The 13,019-nt window shown below is 37.7% G+C and overlaps 1 protein-coding gene across 5 annotated transcripts in view; it reads left to right on the plus strand.

Moving 5' to 3' along the window:
- Positions 1 to 13,019, plus strand: part of LOC106661412 (telomerase-binding protein EST1A) — a 73,372-nt gene that overhangs the window by 51,097 nt on the left and 9,256 nt on the right. For 4 of the 5 annotated variants that reach the window (XR_001339724.2, XM_024225562.1, XM_014384777.2 and 1 more), the window contains 4 exons: positions 1,801 to 2,001; positions 6,336 to 6,498; positions 6,555 to 6,827; positions 6,885 to 7,062. Coding sequence is in view for 4 of the 5 variants with exons in the window: in XM_024225562.1 (XP_024081330.1) it covers positions 1,801 to 2,001; positions 6,336 to 6,498; positions 6,555 to 6,827; positions 6,885 to 7,015 (768 nt within the window). In the remaining variant the exon portion in view is untranslated. The remainder of the gene's footprint in view (positions 1 to 1,800; positions 2,002 to 6,335; positions 6,499 to 6,554; positions 6,828 to 6,884; positions 7,063 to 13,019) is intronic. The other variant, XM_024225563.1, reaches the window with a different exon arrangement.

Below are 13,019 nucleotides of genomic sequence, written 5' to 3' on the forward strand. Positions count from 1 at the left end.
TGTCGAATCTCGCTGTATTTGGCCATCTTCCACATCGACCATCCTGGTCTTCCCATCACCTTTGTCCCGGTCAGTTTCATTAATGGTTTTCTGATGACGAAATACCGAACCGCATCTGGCAGACCTACAAGACGGAGCAGAATGATCGGAGGTGGTAATGAACCTGCAGTTTCGTTGTTTCTGATCATCCTGGTCATCTTCAGTTTTGTTTTTGTTGGCGAAATAACGAAATTCACCTGACAGACCTACAAGGCGGAGGAGAATGATCGAAAGCGCTTATTTTACTTTGGCCATTTCTGGTCTTTCTGAGTTGTCGAGTCTCGCTGTATTTGGCCATCTTCCACATTGATCATCCTGGTCATCCCATCACCTTTGTCCCGGTCAGTTTCATTAATGGTTTTCTGATGACGAAATAGCCAAACTCATGTGGCAGACCTACCAGGAGTACGAGAATTATCGGAGGTGGTAATGAACCTGCAGTTTCATTGTTTCTTATCATCCTGGTCATCTTCAGTTTTGTTTTTGATGTCGAAATATCGAAATTCGCCTGACAGACCTACAAGGCGGAGGAGAATGATCGGAGGTGGTAATGAACCTGCAGTTTCGTTGTTTCTGATCATCCTGGTCATCTTCAGTTTTGTTTTTGATGGCGAAATATCGAAATTCGCCTGACAGACCTAGAAGGCGGAGGAGAATGATCGGAAGCGCTGATGTTACTTTGGCCATTTCTGGTCATTCCGGGTTGTCGAGTCTCGCTGTATTTGGCTATCTTCCGCATTGATCATCCTGATCTGCCTAATACCGCTGTTCCGGTCAGTTTCATTACTGGTTTTCCGATGACGAAATACCGAAATGCATCTGACATGCGTTTCAGAATGATCGGAAGCTGTAATGCTACTTGGCACTTTCTGATTAATAGGGGTTAAGTAGTCTCGCTGTTTTTGGTCATCTTCGGTATTTATCATCCTCGTCATTATTTTGGCATATAGGCAAAATATGATGATCAGACCAAGCTACAAGTTCACTACCCCGCCGACCTCAATACGGAATCTCACAAAACGTTTTACACCCACCACAAACAAATTAATTAAATTTTAACTAATCAATCAAATCGTTCTATAAAAGCTTTCAAACTTCTGTTCAGTAAAATAGACAATATATGGTAGATACTTCAATTTACATAATTTTACTTCTAAGTTTTACCTTGTGGCGAGCTCTTTTGAACAATTGATCTTGAAAGTTTAATTTTAATCAAAGAGGAGAATGATTAGGAATGATTAGGTGCATTAGTTAGTATGTTTTGTTGGAAGGAACGCTTAGTAAACTGTACGATTTTTTTTAGGTAGAAAGTAGAAAGAATACATTGCATGATGTAAGTTTTTGGAAAAAAGTTATGAGTTGCATTAGCAATTCAAATGTTTACGTCTTTATGATTTTTTAAAAATATTGATTTATGATCTACCTGAAAAGTTGGAAAACTTGTTTTCTGGAAAACACCCTTTCGTTGGTGATTTCAATAAGCAACCTTATAAGCAATGGCCTTGTAAAATCCTCCCCCAAATTCTTAATATTTAAGAAGCTTTTTTTTTATAATTTCTACTTTGCCCTTCGTCAAAGCTTGTGCTAATCATATTTCAATTCGTTTTAACCGAGAACACTTTAAATACGATATCATTTTTAGCTTAGTTGCATGTTTTAATTTTCTATTTTTCCTTTTAATTTACTTGTTATTTGTCTGGTTTGGTTCTCTTTGGTCACGCTTTGCATGTTTACGGCACTTTATTTCCTTCCTGGATGAAGTGTAAGAATGAGTTGGGGGTGCAGAGCGATCTTGAAGTCTGCGAGAGTATGAGCAGCTCGGAGGAGAGCGACGACTCGGGGAAGGCGACCGGGGTCGAGGAGGACGAAACCCTCACCGACGCCTTGAAGAACCTCATCTTTCGGAAGGACCAGCTCGAAAGACAGCACAGGCGTCAGCAGGCCAGACATAAAAACATACAGGTATTTTATTATTATTATTGATTAATAATTATATTAAAAATTCTCTCCCCGGTAAGGATGCGGTGAAACAATCGATAACTGTACTTGCATCGGGATTTAACACTATTTTTAACACTAGTTCTTGTTCAGTCCATACTTTTTCGCATTTTATACGTTTAGCGAGGTATCAGTGTATAAGGCATTGAAAAGACAGAAGAATTAAGATAATTTCTCCATTAAAAATTAGAAAAATTGTCTATTTAGTCTCTATTACTTTGTGGAAAAAGCATTTAAAATAAGGGAAATAGAAAAACAATACATCGTGAAAAATCTCAAGAACAGCCAAAAATTTTTCAAAGTAAAAAAGATACTCTCTTTTATTTTGCATTTTGAAGTTAATTGGCAAAATTCTGTGGTCTCTTAATTTTTCACACGTTTATTACTTAAATACCTATATAATATATTACATAAAAGAATTTATATATTTTCTGAAGTAAGGTTAATTAGGTGATATTCGAAAAGGTACTTGGTTTTATATAAAAAGTAGAACTTTTTACAAAAATGCAATATTTCTTTTTGTACGAAAATATCTCAGGTTCGTACCAGCAGAGCTCATAACAACCCTCGGGGTGTCGGTATTTTTTGAAAAAAAGAAGAAAAAAGAAAGCCCATTTTTAAATATAACGGCCCTGCATTCGAACCAGGGACCTTTCACTTACAGTAATGAGCGCCGTGTCAACGCCTAAACCGTCGCGGCCGACGCCCCTAGTATTAAACATTAATACAAAAAGAAAAATGTTTCGTTTCATCAATACAAAAATTTGCACATAGAAAATTGGCCAGAGAATCTTCAAAACATTATCTTCAGTTCAAGTTTGGCAGCTGGCTAAAAAGTCACGTTTGGTCAAATTTAATATACATGACATTTTTTTCTAATTATTTTATTTTAAAAATATTCTGCATAGAGAAGACATGTAAAAACTTACGTTAAAAATAAAACTATAAAAACGATCTACACACACAATTGCAGTGTTAATACCAATAACACATGATATAAATATATGTTTTTCTTCAAAATTTGCACAATATTTTGCACAGTAATTAGACTGTCAGTATTATTGTACAATATAGATTGCACAATAATTTGACGGTTGCCCCTTAATGTTCAATAATATTGTACAAAATTTTGTTTGTGCAATGAACTTGAATAGTTTGAAGGCGATATTGAAGTTTGTGCAATATTTTCCACTTGTTGAAACTTCACAAACTGGCTGATATTGCGCAATAATGCCAACAGACGGTGCAATATTTTCCAGGTTGTACAATATATTTTCAACTTTTCGTCAATCATGCATTGTACAAACTTTCAATATCGTCTACACACGATCAATTAAATTGCACAACCCAAAATATTGTGCAATAATATTGATCGTCTATGGGCCGCTTCAAGATGTAATAAGTGCTCATCCATCAGGAGTAGGGATCTCAGCCTTCATAGTACTTCGCATGAACAGAGGACATGTCCCATTGTTGTTGCAATATGTGCACAGGCTTATTTCTGCTGCTCGGTCTACACATATGCCTTCAGTAACCAGTCTAAAAAAATTCTTGTCTTAACACGTCCTAGAATTACTAATTCTGCTTTTTGTTTCTGCGACGGTCTTTAATGTATTTTTTAATAAGCCTATGCCCATGTCCTGTAGTTCTGTTTAATTCTGTTGAGTTGAGGGCTTAACCCATTGTCTTGATCTACGTTTTTCACAATTTGGTAGGCAAAAGAGTTCAGAGCCTGATTGAACTCTCCTCGACTAATTTATCGGCCTCTTCGTTGCCTTTCTGGCTTGTCTGTCCTGCTACCCAAACGAGTGATTTGTTTATTTTCCCAAATGTCGTAACAGCCTTGACCCAGTCTTTTGATCTCCTTGGTACGTGTTCAATGACCGCAGTCCTTAGTCCTTAGTTTATTTCCGATAATATGACTGACCCTTACTTGACTTTAGAACTTTCAGTGTGCTATTAACTTGGATCCCTTCCTGACTGATCTGTAGGGTATGTAAATTTTAAATCATAATCTTATTTTTGGGATCAAGGCACCAGCAGGCATTCCCAAAAACGTGATATCCCTCCTGCCCTACATTTGCCCGTCAATTTTGGCTTTAGCCCTTCCTAGATGAAGGTAGCGAAGTGGCGGTAGATTCAGGAGGACTGCCAGAGCAACAGTCTTTCACCATTACATTTAAACGAGTTCAGTGATCAACAGAATTTATAATTTAAAATTGAAGAGCACCAGTTATGCAACTAGAAACAAATCAACCACGTTTTTTGCAGCCCATTGGATTATGTTAGCTGATGTCTTGTACTGTATTTCGCTTACGTTTACTTTACGTTTCATCGTTGGATTGCCCATCTACCACCACGATTACGTTTCAGCGATGGCTTGCCTATCTGCAGCCAAGATTCCGTTTCATCGATGAGTTGCCCATCTACAGCTAAGATTCCGTTTCAATGATGAGTTGCCTATCTGCAGCCAAGATTCCGTTTCAACGATGGGTTGCCCACCTACCACCACGATTACGTTTCAACGATGGCTTGCCTATCTGCAGCCAAGATTACGTTTCAACGATGGCTTGCCTATCTGCAGCCAAGATTCTTTTTCGTCGATGAGTTGCCCATCTACAGCTAAGATTCCGTTTCAATGATGGGTTGCCTATCTGCACCCAAGATTCTTTTTCATCGATGTGTTGCCCATCTACAGCTAAGATTCCGTTTCAACGATGGCTTGCCTATCTGCAGCTAAGATTCCGTTTCATTGATGACTTGCGCATCTACAGCCAAGATTACGTTTTAACGATGGGTTTTGCCCATCTACAGCAATGATTATGTTTCATCGATGAGTTGCCCATTTACCTCCAAGATACGTTGCAGTGTTGTGTTGCCTATCTACCACCAAGAATCCGTTTCTCATCCACAAAATGTCCACCACTGAAATACTGGAAAGATAAAAAAAAAGAACTTGGTTTTATGCCAGCCAGTCATGAAGAAAAAGCTTCTAGCTGAAATAAAGATTTTGAGCGTAGAGGAATACATCTTTCTTGCAACTGATAGTATCCTGGACCATCGCAGCAACAGGAAATAACGTGCGCAAGTTAACGTAGGGCAATGATTTTGCTATGTCTTCTACAGTATACTGTATTGCGTTATGTTCCACATGTTTTTAGATTGTAAGTAGTGAGATACTTTTCCGTTCTTTCTATACCGATCATTAGTACACGACTTTTTCTTTCGATACCAAAATCCTTAGACCCTGGTCTTTGTGGAACTGAATTTTGTGGTTTCTCCTCGAACGACCGGCTCGCCACGTCCGTCTTGCCGAGTTATTTTTCCCGGATTGCCGGTCGATTGCATCAGACGATTCCATGAAGAAATTAAAGATAATTGTTTTCTGTGACCTAAAAACCCCAGGGGCTTTTTCCTAGTAACTAACTGGGACATGTTTATGTTTTGCGATAACCCTAGAAAAATGATCTCAGGTCTGCAATGTACCTCGGCCGGAGAGCAACAAGCAGATAATTGTCTGAAGAAATTCGACCGTGCTGAAATAGAGTCCAAGGCGAATGTTAAACATGTTGACCTTGGTGGATGTAGGCCGACTAACAGCAGTTTAATTTTTTTCAAAAAATGCGTCCGACCGACTGGCGACCGATAGGGAATGAGCTCGCGTGCGAACTTAGTGGGCCTGGATTGTAATTATTATGCCAGGATTTTTACAGTCTCACACCGGAAATTACGCGTTACCGAACTAAAATTTAAATCCCACCGGGCAAACTTTAAAGGGCGAAGGTGCGCAGTGGGCGTTGCGGCCATTTTCTTCAGAAATGACAAAAGCTTACGACAAAGTACTTCATACGACGTATCATTCTCTCATTTTGCCTTCTCGTCTTTTTTGAAAACTACTCATCACGTGAAAAACGATCTTTCTTTTTATTAGCAAATTTTGGTCGATGGGTAAGGCTTGAGATGTCAAAGAATCTTCAAATCCCCTGTTTTATTGGGTTATTAACCTCCTAATCTTTGGCCGGTTATTAAACAGACGAGTTTGATTACTTTTATTAGACAGCTATGAATTCATTTATATTTCATGATAAGAAACTTCCATCAATACAAGAAAAGATGTTCATACCAAATTTCCTTAGATATAGCCTTTATTTTTCATCTCTAAAACCATTAAATACCCATAGAATGTACACATCTATCAAAAAATATATTTACCTATTGTACAGTAATAATTTTATGTGTGTTGCTCAATGTTACATTAAAAATTCAAGTGAAAGCATTTTTTTTTTTTTTTTTTACAGAAAGTGATATCAATTTCTGAAGTTATGACTGTGATGGAAGTACGACCACATGATTTGGTTCCTGACACTAACTGCTTCATCGACTGCCTTCCTCAGATTGAAGCGCTGCTCAAGATCTTGCCTAATCCACAGCACCCTTATGTCATCATGGTGCCTCTCATAGGTAAAGTTGTTAATTGATCCTAGTTTCTGCTCTATCTTAATCTTTTTATTTTTTAGTTATGAATGAGCTTGAAGGGCTCTCGAGGGGCTGCAAGCCGAGCCAGAGTGCCCTACATTCGGTTATGGTCAGAGAGACGGCCAGAGACGCGATGGCCCTGTTCCAGAAAAAGCACCCTGCGCTACGCTGTGTCACGACCAAAGGCTCAGTACTCATTTCTCCGGCTTTCACCGTCGAGGAAGACACCGCTGTCGACATGAAGAATGACGACAAGATCCTCGCCACATGCATAAATATTTCCAAAGCTCATACAAGAGATGAAGTTACAGAAGGTAAACAGATAGATGACACTGGGCCATTTCGTTTTCTGACTTATTAACATTTTGTAGGAGGCAAGAAGAAACTGTACAGAGAAGTGGTTTTGCTGACTGATGACAAATCACTGAGGTTGAAGGCTATATCTCGAGACATGCCAGTTCGATCCCTGGCAGATTTCATGAAGTGGGCCGGCCTCGGGTGACAGGATTCAACTCCTGCTTCTTGAATATTACTGGACACCAGTGAGAGGTATGCATTTTAAATCATCCTATTTTCTTTACTGGGGGTTTAATGCTGATGAGATGTTAAAACTTAATAACACTCCCACAACTTAAGTACAGTCTCTGAATACAATGTGTTGCATGTTCAAATGAATGACGTAAACAAACACCAAAATTTATAGTGTATAGTGAATGAAGTCTAGAATCTATTATATTAATCCATGTATGTATTTAGTAGTCATAATTGACTGTATTCATTATTTTAATTGATTGTACTTTTTATCGGTTTATTATTTTGACTTAATATGCCGCTTCTTTAACCACTTGACCTGTCATGACTTTGATCCACTCGGACACTAACTCCTCATCTCAACTTAAAACCTACAAGCCGAAGGTCGTGGCTTCGAATCCTGCTTTTTCAACTCAACCAAGGCCTTATATAAAAACAATTAAAATAAAATATTGAGGTAGTATTAAAATGTTTTGGACAGACTTGATAATAATACAAATTTTAGTTAATTTTTTAATTAATTAATTTTAAGGGGTTCATATTGGCAGTGGTCATATCATCCACTGTGATGCCTGTCCAGTGGCCCTGCATTTGTACCTGTGACCTTTACCTTACGGTGATGTATGCCATGTCAACGCCTAAACCGTTGGTGCCACCAACGCTTCCTTACAAATTTGATTGCAATAAAAATCCCTACTTTAAATATGTCTTAAATTTAAAAAAAGAAAACAATCATAGAAAATAGTAACAATAAAGGGACCATTAAAATAAGCTAAGAGAAATTTTTAAAAGTGTGTCAATGTTGACGATGAATGGATAAAATGCATATTTTCTTCAGGCGTATAAAAATACAGCAAAAATTAATTTTGAATCTTGGTAGAGGGCTGTGGTCAGTTGTTCAAATGTTTTTTTATTTATTTAAATTTCTTAACACTACTTTAATAAACCCAGGTTAATTATTATAATTAATTTTTGTACTGTGAACTCTTATGTATTAATATAATATAATAACTATTATAGACATAATGAGCACTGCTCTTACAATTTACCAAAACATTTACTTGGAGCAATTTTGTTGAATTATTAAATTGTACTTTAATCGTTTTCCATCGGGTTCTCTGGTTTTTTCAAACTGGTATTTCCAGGAAGGTAGGGAAGCACAATTATACAGCACTTTATTTAAAAGCTGAACTTGTACATAGATTCCTAGTGGATAAATTTAGTCAAAAAGGTTTTTTAAGGTAGATAGTATAAAAGAAATGGTGCAAATAAGCTTCAGCAGATCAGGGTTGTTTCAACAACAAGGCAGAATTTCTCTTGTCTTTTTTTAAATTAGACTACCAATGGTCAGTCTAGTATTGTTTCTAGAAGATATTCAACGATTCGAGCCATGTAATCTCGTAAGTGTATTTTTCTTTTTTTACCTCTAACCTTCTTATTGGACATTCTATGACTTTGCCCATTTATTGGATTAATTTAGCAGTCTTGAATTTCCCAGCCTTGTCATCAAAGTTCATCATGGATTGAGCGTGTATTCTTACTAGATAAGTAGAGAAGATGGTGAAATGTTGAAATGTGAATGACTTATTGTTAACTTGATAGTTAAGTACGAACTTAGACGTCGTGTTGAGTTTCTTGGTCGGAATTTCCGTCGTTTAATTTTATAGAGAAAAGAAAAGGGAAAATAGGATTTTTTTACCCCATTGTATTGTAAGATCGTAAAACGGACTTAACTAGCTCTGGTTGTTCACGAATGATCACAGACGTCTGTAGTTTGCAGTGGACTGGAGTCGAGCCCAGACAACGATCTGTTACAGCAGCAATTAATTTTTTAAATCGCGAGGCCAGTCGGCCGGAACGAGTTTTCCCCCCTTTTAAAATAGAGGGTGCCCGTTTAATATTCTCGTCCGAAATATTCGCTCCGGAGACGGGCGTGAAACGGTAAAATGGGGTATTAAGTTATTTTTAAGTCCGCGAAGTCCGACCGAGGGGTCCGACGAACGGGTTCTGTCGCCGGTTCATTTCCTCCTCTAGGAAGGACGACAGTCGCCCATTCTGTGCCGATGAACTCGGACGTCTCATCAGAGGGATGACCGACCTCGCGAAGCCCATTCATTCCCCGCGGTAGACAGTAGTGTCATTTTACTCAAACTACCTTCATCCTCACGAACTCTGCAAATCCTCCTCGACCGTAATAGATTTTAATTTTGCCCATTTCGCACCTTGCCGAAAGAACAGTTATCCAATTCCTCTGGAAAGAAATGGCGAAGGTCAGGTGTGCCGGTGAAACCAGTCGGGGTTCAAAGGCTGGTTTTCTACTGCAGTCTGACTCTTCTAGGGCTGTAATGACCTGCTCAGTAATGGTTTTACCGACAACGATTTATCAAACGGATGACCTTACCTCTTCGGAGATTAACGCCTCTTGTTTATCTAAGGATTATTATTTTTTTTTACGAGATTCGCAACAGCAGAGATCATATAAACCCTCAGGGTGCCGGTGTTTTTGAAAAAAGCCCATTTATACTATGTCTGGTTCGAATGCAGGGCCGCTGGATTCGAACCTGGGACCTTTACCTTACAGTGATGAGCTCCATGCCAACCGTTGCGGCCACCGACGCCCCCTCGAAGGATTATTCCCTTAATAATCAAATGCTACACAATGGTAACATATTGTGCAACGGAATGCGCGAGTGGGTAGATTTTTCAGTCATGCAATACTGTGTTGTCATATCGGAAATATCCGTTCTGTTGAACAAGAAGCAAATTAAAAAAACCCTTATAGATAAAATATATTTTATTCCAAGTACGACGTTCTACTTTTGTCCCCATTTCTTTCTGTTCTAAATTTGAACAAAATTAAGTTACGAGATGAAACAAAAAGAAAAGGCTTTTGTTTAAATATCCGATTTATTTGTAAAAGTATCGCTTAAATAATTCCAAACTTCGAGAAAAATTGGTTGTCTGAAATGTGGCAGATCTGGAGAAAAGATGGGCTATGCCATGCAGAAAGAACTTCTTGTTAATAAGCTGAGGCAATTGTATAAAATAAAATGTTGATATATTTGGCAAATTCATGGTCGACTTGATATCTCATGATGAGAAAAATAGATGACCTCAACCATAGACTTTTTCGGATTGATCATAAAGTCCGGTTTTCTCCTATAATCTGATTCTTCTAGGTCTGTAAATAACCTGTTGAATCCAACAACTGACATGAACAGCGTCGATTGTCATTTATGGTCCACTTTTTATCATATTTTTTTATGCGCTTATGCAAGAGTTTTACTACTTAAGTGTCTGTCACTTCAGATAATGTCAAGAAATGACTTAATGGCATTTTTCTTCCACATTTACTTAAGAGTTTTGCCACCGATTGATGATCGGGGTCTTTTGCGTGATGTTTTTCATAGGTTGAAGAAAACTTGACACCCCGACATTTTTAAGTCATGTGCCGTGTTTTCAAACTTTTGCTATGTGAAAAACATCAGATGTATATTCTAACTACATCCACCATAACCTGAAAAAACTAGTTTAGGGGTTTCGGTGGCGCAACGGTTTAGGCGCTCATCATTGTAATAGCTCTGATAAGAGTCCTGGGTTCGAATCCAGCGGCCCTGCTTCGAACCCGAACTTACTGGGTTTGTACCGGCACCCCGATGGTTCATGTAACCTCGTAGTTGAAACACCCTCGTAAAAAATAAAATAAATAAATAAAGAACCTAGCCTAAGGAGGCAATGCTAATCCATTTACCGATTAACCTGTCACAGCTATATATAAAAATGACTCGAAAACTCAATTACGAACAAACCGAGGAGGTGTCAAACAGGCCAGGGGCCATTACCAAATGTTGACGGGAAATGTCTAATTGCGCTAAGGAGGCTCTGGGCCTCCCCATTGTTAATATTATCCCACAGGGGCAATGGCATCGGGTCCGACTTGTCTTTTTTACTAATTTGGATAACTGTACCCGTTCTGAAGCTTTATTAAGCATAACTAGGAAATGGATAGGTTTTTGAGTTGCCATTTATGACCACTTTCCGCCGAAGAGGCCACTGGGTACAAAATACAAAGAACAGAGACTTTTTATATTGCAATCTCGAAACATGTTGGTATAAATATATGAAAATATTATCTCTGGAGGTTCTAGATAATTGCACACAAGCTGTTGTTGGGAGGAATGCTCAGATCTCAATTCTTCTACCAAAATTTACTTTCAATGCCCAATATTATGTTTCTTCCACAAGGAAAGCGTCGTAATAAATTATATCGAGTATCTTTTATTAACCAATAATAATTATTATTACATATAGTTAATGCGCTATTGATAATAGATAATTGGGATCAGGTGTGTGGTCCAAAATGAAGTAGTAGTATATTTTTAACAATCTTTCAGCTTTTTATTTAGGACAATTCATTATTATTTCATATTTTACAGAAGGATAAACATAATTATTTTAATGGCATACTCACAATAAAGCAATGTTTGCACTGCAGTTACGGATACTTAATTAAAAAACAAATAAAAATAAAAACAAAAGCGGCACGCTCAGGTACTTCGGTAAGTTTTTGTTATTGTATAAAGTAAAAACATAAGAACAAAAAATGGCCGAAGTTACTGAACTTTCCGATTTTATTTGTATATATGTTTTTTAATTAAGTATCCGTAAGTTCATTGCAAACATAGTTTTATTGTGACATAAGAACAAAAAAATGACCGAAGTAGCTGAAAGTGACGCTTTTATTTTTATTTATCTTTTTTAATTAAGTATCCGTAAGTTCATTGGAAACAGTTTTATTGTGACAAAGAACAAAAAAATGACCCAAGTACCTGTACTTTCCGCTTTTATTTGTATTACGTTTTTTAATTAAGTATCCGTAAGTTCATTGCAAACATTAAGTCCTGTGCAATTAAAATAATTATGTTTATCCTGAGGAAGGCGTAATAAAAAGCCGAAAGCTTGGCAAAAAAGATACGACTACTTTATTTGGACCTGATCCCAATCATTAATTGTTGAACATGGATGGTCGATATTTCTCCATGTGGTAATGCACAACGTCCATGATGGTTATACGTCGGTGTTCGATTATATTTTATATGTAACTTAAGAACACTTTACAAAAAGCCGATTTATTGTTTACGAAATAGCACAGTTACACAACGGTGTACAGGCCCCTGCTAGAGCCGAGTGTGCTATTCGTTCCTAGATAGGGATAATCCGTATGTGGAAAAGAACGATTTTACCCGATGGGCGCAGTGTAAAAGGCTCTTTGACCACCTCAACTAATCTAATCTAGCTGTTAGTTTAATACTCTGAACCCTCTTGAATATTTATTTTGTATTGCAGAAGAAGAATTGCACTTGCGGTTCGTTGTGATGTCGACAGAAGTCTTATCATTTGGAAACGAAAAATTACTTTAAAAAAAAATAGTACTGTATATCTTCGTATACAAAAGTTGGTTCAGAGATGCAACAACGTCGCGCAACGCAAATATTGACGCCACATCTTAATTGTAACCATGTAACGTCGTAGCAAATGGGTAGGACGGACAAATAAGTCATCTTGCGTGGTAGCCGTAGTGAATCCTACCAGCATGTTTACTTTTAACTATGTATACCAGCATCATTGTTGACGTTCCTTCATTTTTACTATATAGTTCATGAGTTTGCAGGTTGTACCAATATTCATAAGTATCCCTACACACTACACAGTGACGTAGTGCGAAAAGTTCCACGAAAAGGAACGGGGACTTAGCTCGTTTTTGCGCAAGGGCCTCCGAATTTATAGCTACGCTCCTCCACATGGTAACGTTTCAAGAATTGATAGGTGAAAGGTGCAGAGTTGCGCAAACCTGGACGTACGACGTATGTATCAACTATGTCACGCGAGTTTTGTACTACTCTGCTTACCTGACCCCACCTTGATAATTTACAGTTCATCAATATTCTCATTCATATCAATCCATAAAATTCATG

Source organism: Cimex lectularius, unplaced genomic scaffold (genome assembly GCF_000648675.2).
Source record: "Cimex lectularius strain Harlan isolate CLEC.00 unplaced genomic scaffold, Clec_2.1 scaffold16, whole genome shotgun sequence".
Classification (NCBI taxonomy): domain Eukaryota; kingdom Metazoa; phylum Arthropoda; class Insecta; order Hemiptera; family Cimicidae; genus Cimex; species Cimex lectularius.